The sequence below is a fragment of the Procambarus clarkii genome, chromosome 18 (genome assembly GCF_040958095.1).
Source record: "Procambarus clarkii isolate CNS0578487 chromosome 18, FALCON_Pclarkii_2.0, whole genome shotgun sequence".
In the NCBI taxonomy this organism is placed as follows: domain Eukaryota; kingdom Metazoa; phylum Arthropoda; class Malacostraca; order Decapoda; family Cambaridae; genus Procambarus; species Procambarus clarkii.
The window spans coordinates 13556474-13580630 of record NC_091167.1 but is presented as its reverse complement, the minus strand read 5'-3'; the positions used below and the strand labels follow the sequence as shown (position 1 = coordinate 13580630).

General features: G+C 45.3%; 1 protein-coding gene across 2 annotated transcripts in view; it reads left to right on the top strand.

The window, feature by feature from the left end:
- mRpL22 (mitochondrial ribosomal protein L22) overlaps nt 1-24157 on the top strand; it is a 32180-nt gene that overhangs the window by 5032 nt on the left and 2991 nt on the right. Inside the window, exons 2-5 of one of the 2 annotated variants that reach the window (XM_045736937.2) lie at nt 2575-2705; nt 4105-4227; nt 4468-4681; nt 23010-23094. In XM_045736937.2, coding sequence (XP_045592893.1) covers nt 2575-2705; nt 4105-4227; nt 4468-4681; nt 23010-23094 — 553 coding nt within the window. The remainder of the gene's footprint in view (nt 1-2574; nt 2706-4104; nt 4228-4467; nt 4682-23009; nt 23095-24157) is intronic. The other variant, XM_045736936.2, reaches the window with a different exon arrangement.

Here is a 24157-nt window from a genome sequence, read left to right as displayed (position 1 = left end):
GCACTGGGTGCATACTGTACGAACGCAGAATAGGTCTATATGTGCACCTTACAGTAGGCTGGTGTTTAAGCCAGATCCAGTAACATAAATTTCTCTCAAATATTTGATTTACATCAAATTATATATTTTTGGTTATATATTTAGTTTAGTAACATTATTACGATAATAAGAGCTATAAAAATACTTATTTTAGAACTGATTTATTAATTTTATTATTTCGAAGCCGTATGTCACTGAGCTGTGGTGACGAATCGAACAAAACACGCATGGTGTTGTGTGCACACGGATTAGACCCGTCCACTTGCGCTGGAGTTCTGCTGCCAATAACATGAACAATTTCTCAAATAGCAGATACCTATCATATTACAGTACATTTTTGGTTTTATTTAGTTTAGTTTAATTAGGATAATAAAGAGTTATTAAAACACCAGTTTTAGAAATGATTTATTAATCTGAAACGTTCAAAGTCATGGGTCGCTGAACTATGACGACACACAGACGAAAGTGAGTGAAACCTCACTGTAAAGTGAGGTTTACTGTACAGTATTCCCATATCTGTCCACCCTCACTCATCTTGTTTCATCACAGAAAATGTATATAAGAAGATTTCAACACATTAGCTAGCTATTCATGCTTCAGCCTTTAAATTAGTTTACTGAGAAATGTGTCCCACAAATCAGTGAACGAAAATCATTGAAACTCGGTCGTTCACTTGTGTGGACCATTCTGGCTGGTGTTTGGTTCATATGGTTCACTTGTGTGGACCATTCTGACTGGTGTTTGGTTCATATGGTTCACTTGTTGTGTGGTACACTTGTGTGATCCAACTTGTCTTATGAAGGCATTATTAATTGTAATCTGTGATAAAATGAGAAAGTTTTCCATCAGACTGTGAACTCTGTCTCGACATCGTAAGCAAATCCGAACCATTGTTTGTTGAACCGGGTGAGTAAATCCGGCCTGAAAAGTGTGCGAACTAGCCAGAGATTCGTTGAATCGAGGTTGTACTGTATTTAAGAACATTTACGTTCAGACTATAGTATGGTGTATGAAATTAAACCGAGTTGTGTAAATGGGGCCTAACTAGGGAAAGATTAACCTGAAGAATTACATTATACTGTATGTCTTATTCCTAACACACACACATGATTCCCTGTACAGTCCAGTTGATTTCAGCAACTCTTGCCATTTCCTAGTATCGGAACTCTACAAGTGTCGGCATTAATCAGTATATACTATATTAACACTTTCGTCCACCGATGACGAAGTATGGAGTCAAAATTTTAGTACCTTATTTCCACTCATGATGAAGTATGGAGTCAAAAATAAAAAAAAAATTGACCTGCTTTCAGCTTGGATGAGGGAGAGGTGCGCCGTGGTTTTGGACATTATATGCATATACGCCTGTAGGAAATTTCATTGCGAATACATTGATACCAAAATGAAAGACCTAGGACGAGAATTGAAGTAACAAAGTTAAAAAGAGTAAACCCAATTTATTGCTCTTGATGAGCGCTCATGGAGGTAACGTGCTGTCACTTTCTCTGTTTGCTGTGGGTGGTACACCGGACTTTTGGACATTATATTTGCATATACTCCTGTAGGGAATTCTATTGCGAACACAATGATACAAAAATGAAAGACCAAAGTGAAAAGAGTACACATTTCATTGCCCTTTAGCGCTCCTGGGTAACTTTCTCTCACTTTCTCTGTTTCATGCAGGTGGTACGCTGGGCTTTCGGACTTCATATGCATTTAATTGTATAGAGAATTCTATTGTGAACACATTGATATCAAATTGGAAAACCTAGGATGAGAATTGAGATGACAAAGTTGAAAAGAGCATACACTTTTAAGTATTACCGCTCTCTAATGGAAGGCCCGGCGCTCCTCCCTGCTCTCATCACCTGCTTTCATCACGTCGGTGGGTGGAGCGCGCCACGGTTTTTGACATTATATGCCTATATTCCTGTTGGGGATTTTATTGCGAACACAGTGATACCAAAATGAAAGACCTAAGACGAAAATTGAGGTGACCAAAGTGAAAAGAGTGTACACATTTTATCGCTCTTGTTCGCTCCCGGGTAACTTTCTCTCACTTTCTCCGTTTGCTGCGGGTGGTAAGCCAGGTTTCTGGAGTGTATATGCTTTTAGTCCTGTAGAGCATTCTATTGTGAACATATTGATACAAAATTGAAAAACCTAGGACAAGAATTAAGGTAAAGTTGAAAATAGTATACACTTTTCAGTATTACCGTTCGCTCCTGCGGAACGCCCAAAACCACTTGGACAGGTCGAGCGATTGACGTTGGCCCGTGAAAGTGTTAATGTCAATCTCAACAAGTGGAGTTTTGTTCTAAAATTATTAACTATCAAAATTCAACCTCATAATGTATATTAACTAATGCTGTAGTAGATTCCAGTTAATTAGACGACTTTGACGTTGAATGAACCTAAGTTGCATATTTACATGCAAAGTAAGGGAAGATATTTTTTTAAATACAGTATTATTAATTAATGAGTGTTCAGTGATGTACCCAATGTTATGCTCTGTCATATTTGTCTTGCTCGCAGGGCTACGGACGTTGGCAGTGAGTGCTTCCAGAGCCAGTGGTCTCTTGGCAAGCAAAGTATATTTCACTGGAGCAGTTGGACAGCCAAGTCTCCAGTCTTTAGGTGTTCTGTCAGCAAATACAGGTTCTACTGTGAGTGACAAGTATAGTACTCTTGGTTTATTTATGTGTTAACAAGTACGGGGACAGTTTTGTTTAATATTATTATATACATTTCTAGAGAAAATTCTAAATGTGGAGATTTTCTGAAAATAATGATAATGTTTCCGACAAAGTTGTCTGTCTCCGAACAGACCCGGGTCTGTGGGCATCAGCTCTGGGAAAAATGTGGTTACTGCTCTAAGTGTATAACATGAAGCCATGGTATACTGTATCATGTCTCCAGTACTGATAATGATTATATTTTTGGCTTTTAAAACTGCCTTATTTACAAAAAGCTTACTAAAAGAATAACTTGCCAATTTTTGAAAGTTAATAAAAAGCCAGATAATTAACATTATATAATAATATATAAGTAATTTTACCAGTTATTGGAGAACTCTCATTCAACCTCTTGAAACTTTGAAAATTGATCTCACGAGCATTGATAACTCTTAGGAATGGTTAACTGGTGTGTAATTTTAAATGTGAGAGAGAAATTCATTCCTTCACTCACTGTGTGGATTAGAATGTGGTGTAATAATTTACTGCTCAGTAAATTATTGTTCACTGTTACTCAAGTGTAGCCACTTTACATGGCTTGGCTACAGATAGTTCTTGATTTTCTTTAAATGTGGTGGAAGCTAAAACCATTAGTACAGTACTGTACAGGAGTTTCAAAGTGTCATACAGTATAGTATAATAAAGAGTACTGGGAAGACAAGATACCACAAGTGGAGCTCTCATCCTGGGATGAGATCATCTCATCATCATCCCGTTACCCCCATGCTCTCATGTTTATGTAATTACACTTAGGTAATTATCCCTCTCTACTTGTGCTAGAATATACAGTAATTCCTATTTTTAGGGACGGGGAGCCCGTACTTAAGCGTACCGATATACCCTAGGGATAACTGCTGACCTTAACCTGGATGTAACATACAATAGTTGCCCAATTCCCAGATTACTATTTACTACTAGGTGAACAGAGGCATCAGGTGAAAGGAAACATGAACAACCATTTCTGGCCCGTCTGGGGATCGAACCCAGGATCTGTACTATAGGATGCATATACAGTACATAAATGAATGAATAAATAATTACTGCAACATAATAATACAGTAATAAATTTTATCGGGGCACAGGAAGTCTGTGTATATAATAATTCCCCCTGTCGGGGGCAGGAAGTTTGTGTATTCAGTATTTGCACTTTGAGTTTATATTGAGGTCCCCCCAAGGTTGAACTGCTGACCCCCAAATGCGATCCCACAACAGTTGACAAACTCTCTGGTACTTATTTACTCCTAGGTGAACAGAGGCATTAGTTAGGTGAGAGGAAACTTGCCAGCTCTATCCATCATATGATTTATGTTTAAGATGTATTTTATTTCAGAGATGCGGGCTTCACACCTCATCAGTGTTGATGTGGGACAAGAGGAAGAATGCTTTTGGTTGGATGATGCACAATAAGACGGTGTACCCTCCAACTCCATTCGGAGAGGAACAAAGACCAGCAGTGAGTGGTATTTTCCCATGAGATGTGCATGTAGTCATTGTGCTCATTAGTAGTGAACATGTATACAGAATTACTTCAGACATTTGTATTCTTCCTGGCTTTATTCTTATGTTGTAAAAGTATTTCATTGTACTGTCCTGAATGTGCCTGGAGTACAGGTATGTACTCCTTTAATTTTTAAATAGTCTGCAGATTGTTTGTATATTTGATAATGATTTACAAGCACATGTATTGTTTCAGTTTTTGTGTCACATGAAGTCAAATATCAAGTACAGTCCTAAAAAAATGTGGTATGTGGCCTGCTTAGTACGTGGGCTTAGGATCGATGATGCCATCAATCAACTAAAATTTGTTCACAAGAAAGGATCGGAGGCTGCTAGAGAGACCCTCGAAGAAGCTCGAGAATTGGCTGTTAAAGAACATAATGTAGAGTTCCCAAGTAAACTTTGGGTCTGTAAGTATCACAGGAGTATTTAAATTGAATTCAAAGTAAAAATTAGACAAGCACATCTCGGGCACCTACAAATTTATTATGAGAAGCCTTTCATTCTGGTACCAGGGTCACATGTAACCATAGTCTCATTGGAGTGCCACTTGACTGGGGCCACATGTGACCCAACCCATCCTCTCGAGTAGTACATCACATTTTTATGTATAAATTCCCTAAGGCCAAAACTGATTTACCAAAAATCACGGCAGCTCTCAGAATTGATGTTATGTCCAGTTTTTCATTTACATCAGTTTAGTGATGTTGGGAATCCTTGAGAGGATGGGTTGTGTGACCTTATTCATACTGTAGTGCCAAGTGATGAGTTGTGGCTCTTCCCAGGTTTGTATCTACCACACAACAGTTACCATACACACTTGGAAAAGAAACCTGTTCTTTACCATTCTAATGATATTGCTTTTTTCTGTCATCTGTTGTAGTATCCCAATTTTTTGTATGGTAAAATTTGCTTGCCATCATTTCTTTTAATTCAGTTATCACTGACATCATCACTGACAAATAGGTCTCATTGAATCAGACCTATTTAATATTTTCATGTTCCAATGATGCTGTTCTATGTCACTTCATGTTTTGACACTGAATGATTGGAACATTCAACATTGGTTATTGCAACATTTCTGGGGGGAGCCCCTTCGGCTTCCCGGAGCTATCCAGGCTGAATGGATATATATAACTTTCTGGCATCAGTCAAAGTGCTTGGAGTTCTTGCCTACCGGGGACCACGAGCCAGAACCTGGCCCCCTCAGAAGAGGCACAAGGAGCAATGGCCTATAGAAACCCCCTGTGGTTGGGAGCATTCTATGTCTGCCATCGACCAGGACAGGCGCCCCAAAACAATCCCCTATTCTGGTAAACTATTGCTACCAAAAGCTGAACAAGTGGACAGAGCTCCCCAAACAAAAATTAGCAAATGAGCATGACGTCATCATGTTGCTGCACCACCGTCTGCGCACCCCCACCCCCCTCCCCGGGAGGGGGAAGGGGAAGCCCCAGACCTCTCGCGCCGGCGACCCAACACTAGTTCTTGGCTGATGGGTCTGGTGTCGTCACGTGCCTCTGGCTACAGAGTTCTTTTGTCTCGGTCCTGTGTTTGGTGGCGTAGACTGTCTCTCCAGGGGGTGTGTGAGCCAGGATGATTTTCCAAGGTACTTGGGCTGCATGTGCCTAGGACTGCCTTCCCTAGGTGCCCGGTAAGTATTGCCCTTGGGGCTTGGAGCCTCCTTCCACAAGTCACCTTGGGATCTGCTCCCGTGGTGCCTTTTACTGCTCGGTACTGGGCTGCCCTTGGGGTCTGCTGGGGTTTTCTCGCCCTTGTGAATCCCTGGGTAGGGGTGGTTTTTGTCACTGGTAGGGGCACAGGGTACTGCACAGCTAGTCATTTAACATTATAGCGGCTGGCTCTGTTCTGCTCGGGTACGTTGTCCTCTTGCAAGATTTTTCTTTTGTTTTTGTTTTCTGCCTGGTAGGAGGGTCTCCCTGTTATTCCCTTCCCTGGGTGGGATTTGCATTTTTATATTGTTTTGGTGGTGTCTCCCACTAGGCCCCCGTGAGTGGACACGTCCCGGAGGCTCAGCTTTTAGAGGTTTGTTTGGTAGACTTGGGCGCTGGTTCGCAGTACCCTGCCTGAGCTTCCCTTAGCATGACACCAAGGCTAAGGGCCCTGGGAAACCCCGAGGGGGCTATGTAGTCCGATGGATATGACCCCTGAGCCCCCCCCCCTCGTGTCTTGAGAGGTTGAAGGTTGCTGTTTCCTTGCATCAGGGTGACACTTACCGGTTTTGCCTCCGCCGTGCTGCCTGTTGGGTCGGTAATTCCTTTGACCCAGAGTCATGTGATGTTTGTTGTCTGTTCATGCTCCAGTTCACCCAAGCCTCTGATACTGATATGAGAGTGCAGGCAGCAGCCGCGTTGCATGCTAGGTTTAGGTTGCTGCAAACCGCTAGGTTACTTGCAGCCCCGGATGCCCCGAGACTGCCCCGTTTTGGTTATAGGGACCCGGACTTGGGGGGTGGGGGGGTCACTTCAGCTCTGGTTCCGTCCGCCCCTCCTCGTCTTTTCCCTTCCATTGTACATTCGGTTCCTTCCCCCTTGCTTTTGGCCCTGCAACGTCTGAGGGTTTCTGGGTCGGAGCAGGGTTTAGTTGGTCGAGACTCGGGCGGTCTCGGGGGAGTCCCCTTCTGGGGTTGTGGCGGTGGCATTCGAGTCTGGTCCTCCTGCCGGAGCTTCTGGGTCTGACCAGTGGGCCCCCTTTGTTCCTGCTTTTGCGGCTGCTCCCGCCTCTTCTTTAGGGGCGGTGGATTTGGAGGACGGCTCGGCCCCGGGTCCCCTGGGTTGGGTTCCTGGGGTGGCGGAGGGGGGTTGACTTGGGGGGCCTTGGGCCCCCAAGTCAACCCCCTTCAGTGTTTGTTCAGTCAACCCCCCCAGTGTTTGTTCAGTCAACCCCCCCAGTGTTTGTTCGCTCCTGCCCTTCCGTGGGAGGTAGGCGTGATGCAGCTTCATGTGCAGGTTCCCTCCCTTTCGGCTGCTTTGGTGGCGGAAGATTTGCGTACTCGGGGTCTGCTGGCTGCAGCTCTGCGTTTCTTTTCCCTCCTCAAGCTGTCCTCAGATTGGCTTGCGTTGGGGGGCCGCTGGGGTTCGAGTGCGCTGCCCACTGCTGTGCAGTCGTCGTCTGCTTTGTTGAAGCTGTTTGAGCCAATCCTGAAGGATGCGGTTTCGCGATTTTGTGCTTCTCGCCTCGTGTGCCGGCAGGCGGTGCTTGCTTCTTCCTTGGAATCCACTTGGGCCCTGGCACTTAGGTTGTCTTCCCCTTTTTGTCTGTTGTTGTTTGCTGAATCTGCTGTGGTGCAGTATCTGCACCACAGATACACTTCTGTGGTGCAGTATCTGCAAGCGGCTTCGGTTAGTTGTAGGCCGATGTCGGATTTGTTGGTTCTCCGGCGGGCTCGTGGGGGGCGCCTTCCCGTAGAGGTCGTGCCAGGGCTCGGAGTTTGGTCCGTTGTGGTAGGCCAGAGGTGTCAGATTCGGGGTTGGCGCAGCCTTCAGTTCTGTTTGTTTCTATTCAGTGCGGGGTTCGCCCTGTGCTGTTTAGGTTCTTGTAAGGTGTGTCGGCCCTTTTGTGGTTCGCCCCATTGACAGGGCGATGGGGGGGAGGCTTGCGCTGTTCACTCGCGCCTGGTCCCATAATTCGTGGGCTTTTTGGGTGGTCTCGCGCGACTTGTGGTGGTGTTGGGTGGCTTCTCCTCCCTCGGGGGTTTCTGGGCTTGCGGGGCAGGCCTCCTTTCCTGCGCTCTGTCAAGTTATCTCGGAGTGGGTTCGCTTGGGCGTGGTCGAAACGACTTTGTCCCTCCGGTGGGTTTCCCGCCTGTTCCCAGTCCCGAAACGGGACTATGCGGACCTCTGGTTCATTCTGGACTTGTCCCGTCTGAACCCGTGGTTTTTTTTTTTGCTCCTCCTTCAGGATGACTACTCTGTCTGAGGTCCGTCTTCTCTTGGAGCCGGGCGCTTGGATGGTGTCCATGGACCTCAAGGACCTGTATTGGCACGTCCCAGTTCATCCGTGGTTCAGGGACTGGCTCAGGTTTGTTGTGGGATGTCAGGCTTACCGCTTTATTTGCCTTCCTTTCGGCTTGACTCTTGCGCCTCGGGTGTTTACTCTCCTTACTCCGGTCATGGTGGCCCGGCTGCAACTTTTAGGTGTGCGGGTTCTGGCCTACCTCGACGACTGGCTGGTTTGGGCCCCCAGCCAGTTCGCGTGTCTGCTCGCCAGGAATTTGGTTCTTTCCCAGCTCACCGGGTTCAGGTTCCTTGTGAACTGGAAGAAGTCCCATCTGGTTCCCTCCCAGGTTCGGTCTTGGCTGGGTCTTCAGTGGGACGCTCATACCGCTTCCTTGTCTCTTCCTCCAGTGGCTCTGCTTCGCCTGCGTTCCCGCCTGCGTCTGTTTCTGAAGGGCTCCCGGGTCACGAGACGGTTGCTCGAGAGTTTGTGTGGGAGCCTGAACTTTGCCATGTTGGTCTATCCGCCGGGTAGTGTTTGGCTTCGTTGGCTGTTCTAGTTCGTTTGGGGTCGTCCCTTCCGCCTCTCTCGCGATCGCTGGGTTCGTCCCTCAGGGGCCTTATGTCAGCTGTTGCGTCGTTGGGTTCCTCTACGGGTTTTTCGGGGTTCAGTGCCTTGGTGCCTGCCTGAGCCTTCGCTAGATGTGTTCACGGACGCTTCGTCTCTTGGCTGGGGCTTTGTGACCAGTGCTCGCCAGGCTGGCCAGGAGCGGTGGTGTCGATCTTTCTGTCTGCTCCACAGCATGGTGCGGGAGTTCGCGGCGGTTTGGTTGTCGCTCAGGAGAGTTCGGGTCGCTCACGGATCGACAATCGGGCTCCATTCGGACTGCTGCCCAGTGGTTCATTGTCTGAACCGTGGGGGTTCGATGTGGTCCTTGGCTCTTTGGAGCTGGTCGCTTCGGGTGACTCGTCTGCTGAGTTCTCGAGGTTTGGCTCCTGGCGGTCACGTTCGGGGAGTGTCCAATGTCTTGGCAGACGGCCTGTCACGGTTCATTCCCTTGTCCATGGAATGGACGCTCGACACCAGCTCCTTCAGTTGGCTCTGCCGGACGTTGCTCTGGGTCCTGGCTCGCTTGGAGACTTGCCAGGGGAGAGTTGTGCTTCTGGCTCCTTGGTGGCCGACCCAGCCTTAGTTTTAGGCACTGCTTGCTTGGTGTCCGAATCCAAGGGTCTTCCCGCGGCTCCGCCTCTTTCAGCAGATGGGGCCAGTCCGGTACAAGGTTGGTTTGGTCTTCTCCTCGAGCCTTCGCGCATGGAGTTTTTGACTCGAGTTTATCGTAACTTGTATGGTGCGCAGGTGGCTTCGTTGTTGGTCTCCCACCTGCGTGCTTCGTTTCGGCAGCAGTATGAAGTTTCCTGGCGGTCCTTCCATTTTTTCCTATCACTGTGTAGGTGTTCTTCAGTCTCTGATAGGGTTGTCTTGTCCTTTCTTTCTTTCTTGATTGTTCCAGGACCATCATCTTATGCCGAATACTGCCTCCTCGTATCGTGCGGCGTTGGCGGAGCCGCTTCTGTTTGCTTTCGGTGTTGATGTTACCTCTGCTCCGTTCCGCAAGCTGTCTTGTGCGCTGTTTCACCTCCGGCCTGCTCATGCGCCGCCTGAGCCGTCCTGGTCCTTGGACCGCGTGCTCTCGTTTCTCTCTTCTCCTCGGTTTGTTGTGGCTCCTTCGGTTTCAGATTGTGTTTCCAAGGCTCTTTCCTGTTAGCATTGGTCCTCTAGGGGTCGGGTGGGGGAGCTTCATGCTCTCCTCCGGTGAAGGGGTTTCTGCTCCTTTGGTCCTGGGGAGGGGGGGGGGGGCGTTTTGTTCGCTTGCAACCGTCTCCTTTTGTGGCGAAAAATGAGACGGCTACGTTCCGGCAGGGGCCTTGGGTCGTTGAGACTTGGTTGGTCAGGCCGGGGGTGCATCATGTGTTGTGTCCGGTTGCGGCTCTCCGCCGTTATTTGCCTGCCACGGCTTTGGTGGCTGGGGATGCGCTTTGGGTTGACCCAGTTTCCCTTCTTCCCTGTTCCCGGGCTTGGGTTTCTCAGGTTATCCGCAGGGTTATTAACACTATCGCCCGCGCCACACACGCACCGCAGATTTTGACATCATGGGGCCAATGGTGTAGGCGAGCGTGCGGTGGCAACGCCTAAATGTGTATACAAGTTTCAATTTTCTCACCTTAATTCTTGTGCTATGTTGTTCGTTTTGGTATCATTGTGTTCACACTTTAATTCCCTGCAGATCTATATGCATATAATGTCCAAAAGCCTGGCGAGACTCCCCACAGCAAAGCCTAAAGTCAGAAAAGTTACCCGTGAGCGCACAAAATCAGTAAAATGTGTATACTCGTTTCAGTTTTCTCACCTTAATTCTCGTGCTATGTCGTTTGTTTTGGTATCATTGTGTTCACAATTGAATTCCCTGCTGATGTATATGCATATAATGTCCAAAAGCCTGGCAAGACTCCCCACAGCAAAGCCTAAAGTTACCCGTGAATGAGCACCCATTTCCACGCCACAACCTAATGTGTATACTTGTTCAGTTTGATAACATCAATTTTCATGTTACATCGCTCGTTTTAATATCAAATTGTTCGCAATATAAAGGCGAGCATTTTAAAACTAGTCTCATAATAATAGAGCAATAACTGGATTTTTAACAAATATTTTAATTTTGGACACTCTTCATCAAAATTATTTATATCTTTCCAGTGTTCTGACATCAATTTTCATGTTACATTGCTTGTTTTGGTATCAAATTGTTCGCAATATAAAGGCGCGCATTTTAAAACTAGTCTCATAATAATAGCACAATAAATAGAATTTTAACAAATATTTTAAAATTTAAAATTTAGACCCAAAAACGTATTTATAATCTTTCAAGTGTTCTGACATCAAGTTTCGTGTTACATCTTTCATTTTGGTATCAAATTGTGCGCATTCTAAAGGAGCTTATTTTGAAACTATCCCGAGGTCACTCGGATAAAAAATGAATTTTATACAAATATTTTTGTAGTGGACGCAAATCCTGTCCACGGCTAGGACTCGAGAGAAAAAATTGGGCGTGATCGGTGTCCAAAGCGAGCGATAGTGTTAAGTCTAGCCAGCCTGCGGTCTATCCCCGGGCTCATGACGTTCGTAAGTTTGCAGCCTTGGCTGCTGTCTTTGGCAACATGTCCCGAGTTGACATTCGGGCCCGGGGTTTTTGGAAGTCGAACAGGGTCCTGGCAGCTCGCTACCTGGTGAATGTCCCTAGGCCTAGTAGGGCCTGCGTTGCATTGGGTCGGCGGTTGCAGCCGCCGACCCAATGCAACTTCAACCAATGACGATCCAATGCAACGTCTCAACTTCGTGTTGAGGAGTGAGGACGGACCGCCTCCCGGGTAAGTCCCTTATTTTTCTTCTCTTTGGGTAGTTAGCTCCGGGGAGCCGAAGGGGCTTCCCCCAGAAAACCAGCATTGAATGTAATGAAACTCCATTTTCTGGGCGAGTCCTGGAGGCTCCCCGGCTTCCCTCCCTCCCTCCGGTTGGCGGTATTTTTTGTATGTTTTGACATCCAGCCTAAGAGCTAGTGTTGGGTCGCCGGCGCGAGAGGTCTGGGGCACCCTCTTTCCCCTCCTGGGGAGGGGGTGGGGGGGTTGCGCAGATGGTGGCACGGCTATATGATGACGTCATGCTCGTTTGCTAATTTTCATTTGGGGAGTTCTGTCCACTTGTTTGGCTTTTGGTAGCAATAGTTTTACCAGAATAGGGGTTTGTTTTGGGGCACCTACCTTTCTGGTTGCCTGTCCTGGTCAATGGCAGACATAGAATGCTCCCAACCACAGGGATGGGGGTGGGTATCTATAGGCCATTGCTCCCCGTGCATCTTCTGAGGGGGGCCAGGTTCTGGCTCATGGTCATGGTAGGCAAGAACTCCAAGCATTTAGACTGATGCCAGAAAGTTATACATATCCATTCAGCCTGGATAGCTCCAGGAACCTCCGGGACTCGCCCAGAAAATGACGTTTCATTACATTCAACGCTGTTATTTTTTTTACTTAATTTGATGTTCTGAACTTATAATACTGAACAGTATCCACTCGATTTAACACTCAATATGGGGCTGTGTCAATATTACTTCTTCTTGACTACTATTGCAAGCAGTGTCGTCAAATCAGTTGTGACTGATGTCTTGTTTATACTAATCAAAGTCTCACATACAGTACTGTATCAACCGGAGCATTTGGTTCACTCTCAAAGTACACTATTTGAGTTGGACTTAGTGGGTAGTCTTCTTGAGGTGCTCAGAGTTGCAGTGTCTTTGTTGATGAATCTAATAGTGCTGCTGAAACAATTATTGACTTGGGGTTCTCGTCAAATTGATAAAGGTTACTAATGACTGGTATAATGTTTAACCACTGAACTGTGCCAACCGAGTATTCTCGGTGGTGGGAAACTGCGCCAACCGAGAAAACTCTTTATGATTTTTTCGTCCCCATTCTAAATGTGTGCGCGGTTGGTTGTGTACGAAATGGACTCATAGGACCTCCAGTAAGAGGTAGCCATCTTGGAAAATTTTCCTAGAATGTCCTAGGGCTATCTTTCATCACCTGTCCGACGCGGTGTTGAAAGATCGCGCTCTGTTGTTAAAATTTAAACCTCATTGTTTGAAGAACATAAGGGTCATAATATTGGTGAAGCTAGGCGCAATAAGGACCTAACACAAAAGGTCGGATGCAAGTGATACCGCACCTATGAGGACGATACAGCAAGCGTATTCAGTTGTAGCTCTGAGCACTATTCTTGCCCACCTATGCTATCTCCAATTTATATAGATGGTACATAGATGAATCGTTTTCTGCGTTCAGTGATGATGCATCTGATACAAGTAGCATAGATGAACAGTGTTAGCAGCTTCCATGGTGGTGTTTTCCATAGATATTTTCAAGAATACCTGAATCTCTTCTTGACTGACGGACACTCTTTGAGGCTGGCCGAAACTTTTCCAGAAAGCCAGAATCTCTTCCAGACTGACGGACACTCTTCAAGGCTGGCTGAATCTCTTCGTGTGGGACCTTACAAAGCGATCTTTTCAAGACTACCTTACAAATTGATCTTTTCCTATAATCTTTTCAAGACTAGCTTATGCTTTACAAGCTTGGCTGCATACCACCTACACGTAATAAAGCCAAGGGTGTACGTGAGTGCATTATTAGCAAGCACACAGAACGAAGAAACAGGAAGCGAAAATCTATCTGTATCTGGTGCAACAAGAGCGAAGTCGCGCTGTGTTCCTCGGTCGCTGAATTCCTCGGCCGATGCAACGACCGAGGAATTCACAGAACAGATAAACACAATAGAGGTGGTAGAGGTACTGGGATTAAAAATAGAGAAAATAAATTTAGTGATTATTCTAATATACAAACCACCAGATGCAATGGCCGAGGAATTTACAGAACAGATAAACAAAACAGAGAATAGCCTTGATAATTTGGAGAACCCGATACCTGATATTATCTTCCTAGGTGACTTCAACTTGCCTAGTCTCGGATGGAGAATAGCAAACAATAATATTATACCAGGAAATCTACCGGGACCTAACTAACCACAGATTAGAGAACTACTTAGATTTTGTGACAAATTTTCACTCAACCAGCAGATATCAGAGCCAACGAGAAATGAAAATACAGTATTTTCATTGATCAAATGATCTGATCTTTAAATGATAATACTTTAAATGAAGTATTTTAAATGATCTGGTCTTTACGACCAATGAAGACATCATCAGGGACATTACGATATCAGATACCACATACTCAGATCACAAGCTCATTGAAGTGCAAACGACCATCAATACTCGGAAACACTCATATCAAACTGAACAAAGGCAGTTAGAACAGAAAGCAATTCAGGAAATGAAGAATAATCCAAAATACTTCTTCACATATACGAAATCAAAAGCAAAAACCACTGCCAGTATTGGACCTATTCGTACAAGTGAAGGTTCATACACGGAGGATGACAAAGAAATTAGTGAAATCCTAAAAAAGCAGTATTAGGACATGTTTAGCACTCCAATAAACAACATGAAAGTGGAAGATCCAAACAATTTTTTTATGCAGGATAACCAAACCCCTGTAAATATAACTGATATCAACATGAGCGTACTAGACTTTGAAAGAGAAATTGAAAACATGCCCATGCACTCGGCCCCGGGTCCAGATTCATGGAATTCAATACTGTAGACACTCGACTATCCGGGATTTTAATATCCGGAAAACGCCCTTATACGGCCAAAATCATGACCGGATAAAGTTATCTCAATATCCGGTCAAAATGTCCATGGGAGCCGAATAAAAAATGGGAGGGAGGGAGGGAGTTGGTGAGGAAGGGAGGGAGGGAGGGAGTTGGTCAGGAAGGGAGGGAGGGAGTTGGTCAGGAAGGGAGGGAGGGAGTTGGTCAGGAAGGGAGGGAGTTGGTCAGGAAGGGAGGGAGGGAGGGAGTTGGTCAGGAAGGGAGGAAGAACTGTTGTGTGTGTATGTGACTCGCGTTAAGCCTAACAAAGGGAGGTGGCGTTGGCGGTGTTGCAAGAATTATATTGTTTTCTTACTGTTGTGGAGAGCTAGTTACGAATATTAATTAAATAACACACTATAATAGTTGAACAGTACAGTACAGTATTTGGTTTGCTATTTATTAATTTAAATATTTACAATAAAATAAAATGGGATTTAACAGAACTTAAGGCGCATATGTTAGTCATCGTACAGCATGTCAACACCCACGTGTTGACACATGTGGAAGGGAGATGGGAAGGCTGGCGTGAGGTGGGGAAGGGGGGGTTGACCAGGCAGGAGCTTGCACGTGTCATCTGTCTTTGTTCCGGGCTCGCCAACTCACCCACCTGTTCACCCACTTCCCTGCCCACCCACCTGCCTGCATGCCCACTTACCCACCTGTTTACCCACCTGCCTGCATGCCCACTTACCCACCTGCCTGCACGCCCACTTACCCACCTGTTTACCCACCTGCCTGCACGCCCACTTACCCACCTGCCTGCACGCCCACTTACCCACCTGTTTACCCACCTGCCTGCACGCCCACTTACCCACCTGCCTGCATGCCTACTTACCCACCTGTTCATCCACTTCCCTGCCCACCCCATCTGTTTACCCACCTGCCTGCATGCCCACCCAGCCATCTGTTCACCCATCTGCCTGATAGCCCACCCCAGCCACCTGAATGCTTGCCCACCCAACCACCTTCTATCCCAAGTTCTTTCCCAAGAGGCAGACAAGAGGAGCTCCAGCATATTTCAATAATCCTAAGTATTGTAGTACAGGTTGATGATAGTGAGTGGTGTCCCAGAGAACATAAAGGTATAGTGCTTTTGAAAAATAGATGAGATAACAGGAATGTGCCAAGGGAAGTGAAATAGTGGATGAGAAAAAGTTACCCCTAGTGTATACAGTGCAGAGAACAACATTCAAGATGGCCGCCTGCAAGAGGAAATACAAAACAGAGCTTGATTTTGCTGGATTCAGTGAAGAAAGCATTGAGATAACCAGTCTATACAACAAGGTGGTAAAATTAGATACTATTGTGACCTCTCATGTAGAAATAATTAGTAAATTGAAAGAAAGTAATGACCATTTAAATAGCAAAGTTGTATGTCTTGAGGGTGTAGTGAAAGACTTGCGCAAGGATAAGATTCAATTGGAAACTAATTGCAAAGCCATGGAAGAAGAAAATACTCTTAAAAATAGCTTTGGAAGAAGTTAAAGTAAATTTAAACATAAAAGACTACAATAGGTTAGGTAAGGAATTTCAACATTAGAAACATCTTTTGTCAGCACAGATGGAGGAAGTTACGCAGGGAATAGAACAGTGCAAGAAAGATATGCAACTCACTTATGCACAAGTGGCCAAGGAGAAGGAAAAAATAGAAGAAGCAATAAAGGAAGTCAAACACTGCAGCGACAAAGATAAAACAAACATTAGGCTAGAAGTGAGGAAAGAATTGGCATCTAACCCGAAGTTGGTGCAAAACACAGTTGATCGGAGTAAGTCCCTGATCATTTTTGGCTGCAAGGAAAAGGAGATAACATCTAGGTCAGAAAGAGCTGTAGAAGAAGAAAAAGTAGTAGATAAAATTGTTGGCCTCGTGGAAGGTCTTACAACCATAGAGAATGTCTGCGACTACAGGAGAATAGGCAGATATGTAAAAGGAAAAGATCGACCTTTGAGGATCACCCTAAATGGTACCAAACAAATGGAAGAAGTATTAAGGAATGCTAGAAAATTACAAAGTGATGAGGATGGGAAAGTGTGGTCGTTAAGACGAGATCTTTCAAAAGAAGACAGAGAGAAGCTGAAACTGAACCTCGCCGAGGCAAAACGTTTAAATGAGAGCAGGAATGAAGAAGAAATCAATTCTTTTTTCTACAAAGTGATAGGGGTAGGCAGGCCAGTAAAGTGGTACATAAAGGCAAACCAACAAAATCATTAGAGAAAGGGGGAGTGAAAAATAAGAAGAGGGGGAACAAGTTCCTCAAGATTGCATACACCAACATAGATGGAGTAAGATCAAAGATACTGGAGTTAAGTGATATAATACAGCTGCAGACACCAGACATTGTTGCACTCACGGAGACAAAACTTGAAGATGCTATTTTAAATGAGGTCATATTCCCAAGGGGCTACTCAATTTGGAGACGGGACAGAAAAATCAGGAAAGGCGGTGGCGTTGCTGTGCTGGTGAAAGAACACCTAAAGGTGAACGAAATAGTGACTGCCAATCCACAAGAAGTTGACATAATAGCACTAGAGATCTGCCATGAGGATGATAAACTAATGATCATAAATGCATACAGTCCACCGTTGAGCAGCACATGGTCAGAGGAGGAGCTAGATAGTAAACGAGAAGGTCTTATAACAATAATGAGAGAGATCATAGCGAGAGCGGATAACGATAGTTCACGACTGTTGATAGTCGGCGACTTCAACTTGAAATCCATAGACTGGGAAGCATGTGAAGCTAAAACAGAAGATTTCTGTACCTGTAAATTTGTAGACCTCATCCTGGAAACATTCTTGTATCAACATGTTAAACAAGCTACGAGGATGAGGGAAGGGTATGTCCCCTCCATGCTAGATTTGATATTTACCAGGAAGGAGGAAGAAATATTTGACATTCAGTACCTTCCTCCCTTGGGTAAAGGTGACCATGTCTTTTTGGGAATAAAGTATGCAATGCGTTATAATCTGGAAGAAAATATGACGGTCGATGCAAATGAAAAACCTGACTTTAGGAGAGGACATTATGGCAACCTTAGAAAATTTTTTAGTGAGTATAATTGGACAGACTTGTTGCTAGGCAAGGAAGTGAATGAGATGTATGTCAGGTTTTGTGAAATATATGATAAAGGCACAAAAAAATTTATACCAAAACAGAAGCAGAACTAGGAAACAGGATTGGTTCAACAGAAAGTGCGAGAGGGCCAGAGACCAAAAGACACAAAAATGGAATCAATACAGGAAGAGGCCGAACCCCCAAACATACCAGCGATACAAAGATGCGAGAAACAACTACACGGCAGTGAGGAGAGAGGCAGAAAGAAATTTTGAAAAAGGGATTGCAGACAAATGTAAAACAGAACCAGGTCTGTTCTATAAATTCATAAACAACAAATTGCAGGTAAAGGATAATATTCAGAGGTTGAAAATGGGAAATAGATTCACGGAAAATGAAAAGGAAATGTGTGAAACATTAAATGAAAAGTTCCTAAGTGTGTTTGTACAAAATGAAATCTTCAGGGAACCAGATACAATAAGGATTCCAGAGAACAACATAGAGCACATAGAGGTGTCTAGAGACGAAGTGGAAAAAATGCTCAAGGCGCTAAATAAGAACAAAGCAGTTGGTCCAGATGGAGTTTCACCATGGGTCCTGAGAGAATGTGCACCTGAGCTCAGCATTCCTCTTCAACTGATTTTTCAGGCATCCCTGTATACAGGAGTTGTAGCTGATGTGTGGAAAAAGGCTAACATAGTTCCAATCTACAAAAGTGAAAGCAGGGAAGACCCCCTTAATTATAGACCTGTATCATTGACAAGTGTAATAGTAAAAATATTGGAAAAAATAATTAAAACTAAATGGGTAGAACACCTGGAGAGAAATGATATAATATCAGACAGACAGTATGGTTTTCGATCTGGAAGATCCTGTGTATCGAATTTGCTTAGTTTCTATGATCGAGCAACAGAGATATTACAGGAAAGAGATGGTTGGGTTGACTGCATCTATCTGGACGTAAAAAAGGCTTTCGACAGAGTTCCACATAAAGGTTCCACACCTGGTTGTTTTGGAAACTGGAAAATATTGGAGGAGTGACAGGTATGCTTCTAACATGGATGAAAAATTTTCTGACTGATAGAAAAATGAGGGCTGTGATCAGAGGCAATGTATCGGACTGGAGAAATGTCACAAGTGGGGTACCACAGGGTTCAGTTCTTGCACCAGTGATGTTTATTGTCTACATAAATGATCTACCAGTTGGTATACAGAATTATATGAACATGTTTGCTGATGATGCTAAGATAATAGGAAGGATAAGAAACTTAGATGATTGTCATGCCCTTCAAGAAGACCTGGACAAAATAAGTACATGGAGCGCCACTTGGCAAATGGGATTTAATGTTAATAAATGCCATGTTATGGAATGTGGAATAGGAGAACATAGACCCCACACAACCTATATATTATGTGAGAAATCTTTAAAGAAGTCTGATAAAGAAAGAGATCTAGGGGTGGTTCTAGATAGAAAACTATCACCTGAGGACCACATAAAAAATATTGTGCGAGGAGCCTATGCCACGCTTTCTAACTTCAGAATTGCTTTTAAATACATGGATGGCGATATACTAAAGAAATTGTTCACGACTTTTGTTAGGCCAAAGCTAGAATATGCAGCAGTTGTGTGGTGCCCATATCTTAAGAAGCACATCAACAAACTGGAAAAGGTGCAAAGACATGCTACTAAGTGGCTCCCAGAACTGAAGGGCAAGAGCTACGAGGAGAGGTTAGAGGCATTAAATATGCCAAAACTAGAAGACAGAAGAAAAAGAGGTGATATGATCACTACATACAAAATAGTAACAGGAATTGATAAAATCGATAGGGAAGATTTCTTGAGACCTGGAACGTTAAGAACAAGAGGTCATAGATATAAACTAGCTAAACACAGATGCCGAAGAAATATAAGAAAATTAACTTTCGCAAACAGAGTGGTAGACGGTTGGAACAAGTTAGGGGAGAAGGTGGTGGAGGCCAAGACCGTCAGTAGTTTCAAAGCATTATATGACAAAGAGTGCTGGGAAGACGGGACACCACGAGCGTAGCTCTCATCCTGTAACTACACTTAGGTAATTACCTGTTCACCCACCTTCCTGCACACCCACCTGCGTGCTCACCCCACCCCACCCACCTGTTTACCCACCTACCTGCCAATTCACCCACCCACCTGTTTACCCACTAACCTGCCAATCCACCCACCCACCTGTTTACCCACCTGCCTGCTCGCCCACCCACCCACCTATTCACCCACCTGCCTGCTCGAACCTGTTCACCCACCATGCCCATCTGCCTGCCATCCACTCATCCAAAACCCACCTGCCTGAAGCCACCTATCCCTGCCTACCCACCCACCTGCCTGCCCACCCACCTTCCTTGCCCACCTACCAGCTAGGCAGCTAACCACCCACCCAGCCCCACACACTAATTAGTGTGTAACAATTCAAATCATGAGTGTGGTATAAAAATTGTTGGAAATGGTCTCTTTTGGACTCGGAGGTGAAAAAGTACTATTATCCGGAACACGTGATTATCTGGCTGGGGGGTCCTTCCCATATAGTCCAGATAATCGAATGGAGACAGTATTTATAAAGAAATGCAAAGTGCCAGTAGCACATGCACTCGGTATAGTGTGGAGGAAGAGCTTGGACACGGGGGAGATACCAGATGCACTTAAAGTAGCAGACATAGCCCCTCTACACAAGGGAGGGAGCAAAGCATTGGCAAAAAATTATAGACCAGTTGCACTAATGTCGCACATAATAAAAGTATTCAAGAGAGTGATTAGGAGTCAGGTCACCAATTTCATGGAGGCCAATGACCTTCACAACCCAGGCCAACATGGATTTCGTGCAGGAAGATCGTGCCTCTCACAGCTACTTGATCACTATGACAGTCACCGAGGCATTAGAAGAAAAACAGAATACTGATGTGATATACACGGACTTTGCAAAGGCTTCATTGCGGTCTTTCGGGCATGGATTTTTGGTGTTCGTGCAGGGGCCTAGCTGCTCGTTGTTCTCGTGTTGTTCCCGGGACTTTTCGTTGCTGTGGCGCCTTGGGTTGGCGTTGCTGCCAGTTGTCTCGCCTCCGTGGGGGGTGCGTGGTGTCCGCCTCCCGGTTCTGTCGCTTTGACCTTCCTCTGTGGGTAGTTAGCTCCGGGGAGCCGACGGGGCTCCCCCCAGAAAACCAGCATTGAATGTAATGAAACGCCATTTTCTGGGTGAGACCCGAAGGCTCCCCGGCAACCCTCCCTCCCTCCGGTTGGCGGTTTTTCGCGTGTTTTGACATCCAGCCTCAGAACTGATGGGTGGATAGCCGGCATGGGAGGTCTGGGGCTCCCCCTTCCCCCTCCCGGGGAGGGGGGAGCTGCGCAGACAGCGGCGCGGTGACGTATGACGTCATACTAGTTTCCTTGTTTTCTGTTGAAGAGTTCTATCCACTAGTTCGGCTTTAGGTAGCAATTTTCACCAGAATAGGGGTTTGTTTTGGAATGCTTACCTTTCTGGATGCTTGACCCGGTCGATGGCAGACATAGAATGCTTCCTACCACACGGGGGTTTCTATAGGCCATTGCTCCCCTTGCCTCTCTGAGGGGGCCAGGTTCTGGCCGTGGTCCCCGGTAGGCCCTAGAACTCCATACACATGACTGATGCCAAAGTCTGACATTAGCATGTCAGCCGGTAAAGCTCCGGGGAGCCTCCGGGTCTCACCCAGAAAATGGCGTTTCATTACATTCAACGCTGGTTTTTTCGTCCATTTTAATGTTTTCCGCACACACTCGATAGTGCCAATCATCATGTCAGCCTTATCAATGAAACGCATGTTGATATTGTAGTCAAGAACACAATCTGGCTTATATACTGGTTCTCTCATTACACGGTGCACCTTGCCACTGTTCAACATTGTACCCTCTTGAACGGTTGTCAGCAGGTTCACTTCTCTCTTGTCGTTCCATCGTACCGAGAGTATTTGATCACATTTCTGTACCTGGCACTCACCAACTGCAAATCCACTGCCAAACACTGGCATTTCCCTTCTCCGTGCCTTTACTGTGCCAACCAATCCGGTTCTATTTTCAATCAAGAACCTAGCTTGCAATGGACTTGTATAGTAATTATCTGTGTATAGGATGTGGCCCTTGTTCATCCATGGTGCCATCAGTGACTTCACTAAACTACCCGAGAAACCATGTTCGTCGTTACCGGGAATGTCTACATCGCTAACTGAATACAGAATCATGTGCAACACGTATCCTGTTTCACAGTCACACAGTACAAAGAATTTCAATCCAAATCTGTTTTGTTTGGAGGGAATATACTGCTTGAATGAAACACGTCCTTTGAAAAGTACAAGGGATTCGTCAATCACCAGCTTCTGTGCTGGTATGTAAAAATCTCTGAATTTTTCAATCACTTCATTCATATAGTGCCTCACTTGCCAAAGTCTATCATCCTCTGTCCGGTCCTCATTACTTGCAAAATGCAGACACCTGAGGAGTATCTGAAATCTGTCTCGGGACATATATTTCCCGAAGAAAGGTGTTGGAATAGTCAGATCTTTGCTCCAGTTGTCTGTGATAGCATGTTTTACACAGTGTTTCATCAACATACATATTGCTAAAAACACATACATTTCACCTACATTGGTGGTTTTCCAACGTTGCAATCATGAAAATTCTGTTATCTCTCTTCTAATGAGATGTGCCGCATGAAGGTTCGTTTGGTGTACAAATATATTCCATGAGCGGCTCATCATAGAATGCTGTAAAATAATCACATTCACTAATATCCTCTCCATTATCAGGGAAAAGCTCTGTAATCCCAACGTCTTTATTGTCAAGAGGCAGGAATTCGAGGAAAAAAACCAGTACCATCACTCCACACTAGTACACATGGTGTCCTGCGAGACGCAGGGGACGCAACAGGGGCACTACGGCGAGGAAGCGATGCACCCCGTGGACCAGGAGCTGAAGCCCGTCTACGCACAGTACGGCTGCTACGTGCACGTGAGGTAGAAGCACGTGAACATGAGGCTCTTAGTGCCTCATGTTGTTCCATGTGGTGGCGCTTGGCTGGGCGAGACGCTCTTGACGTGACAAAATCTCGCCCAGTAACACCACTGGTACTGGCACCACTGCTCTGTAACACTATGTTCTGATTCCACTTCACTAAAACCAGAAAAAGAGTCACCTTCCTCTGACTCGTCACCGAAAATATCCTCAGACTCTAAATAAGCACAGGAACTGTGTGGTCGAGGGCGAATTGGAGTAGGCACTTGGCGAGGTGGCATGGGTGAGCGTATAGGCCTCGCCATGGGAGGCGGCTGTATCTCATTTTCACTGTCCGTGCTATCATCATCTGTCAATTGTGTGTAGTCTTTATCAATGTCTTTATCTTTTAAAGGGAGCCGGTCGGCCGAGCGGACAGCACGCTGGATTTGTGATCCTGTGGTCCTGGGTTCGATCCAAGGCGCCGGCGAGAAACAATGGTTAGAGTTTCTTTCACCCTATGCCCCTGTTACCTAGCAGTAAAATAGGTACCTGGCGTGTTAGTCAGCTGTCACAGGCTGCTTCCTGGGGGTGGAGGCTTGGTCGAGGACCGGGCCGCGGGGACACTAAAGCCCCGAAATCATCTCAAGAAGAAGATAAGATGTCAGAGTCATCAAAGTCACTTTCCTCACCATCGGAAAATAATTCACTGGTTATTTGCTCTTGGGTGAGTGATTGTGTGGTGTGTGCCCTGGAAGCATTTGGCTGTGCGCTCAACATGGTGGCTGCTGGGTAACTGAGGCCTCCCACACGATAGTAGCATGGGCTGGATTTTTTTTCAAAATGGCGGCTGTTTACTATAGCCCCTGGGCAGCGTATGGAGACCCCCTATACCCCGCGGGCCTTTCAAATCTTGCGCGGTACTCCAAAGCATCATATATGCCTTGCGCAATTTACTGCAAGTCACTCAAAGCATCATATGATGTCTTGCACAACTAAAGGGTTAATTAATCCCTCACGGATCCCCACCATGGGATCGGAAATGACATGATCATTCCTGGTTGACATGTGTATTTGAAGGATTAAGACTGGTGATGTGATCATCCTGCTGACGTAGGTTGTGACATCACTGAAATGTCACCAATTTCTGTTGACCATAAGCGGGTTACCTGACATTAACCTTCTCACCTCTACTTCTAGCTTCTTAGGATGACTACCTTTCCTGATGCTTCTCTACTCATAATGTTTCATTATGTCTTTGGATAATCTCTTAATGGTTACGTAAAGGCAATTATGTAATAATCATTCTAATAGTGGCTTGACCTTCACAAAAATACCAGTCATGCTTGATCTTCTCCCATTATTATTTTATAGATTCTAGGACATTATTCACTCTAGGTGGTTTGTGGTCAAGAATGGACACACACTGTATGAACTCAACTTGCCACATTAAACAGCTGCAGAAATCTACTTCCTCACAGGAGCTATACTTTAACACACTAAATACAGATGGCCGAGGTTGGGAATAGCTGCATATAGGTCATTAAATTGATTGGGTACTGA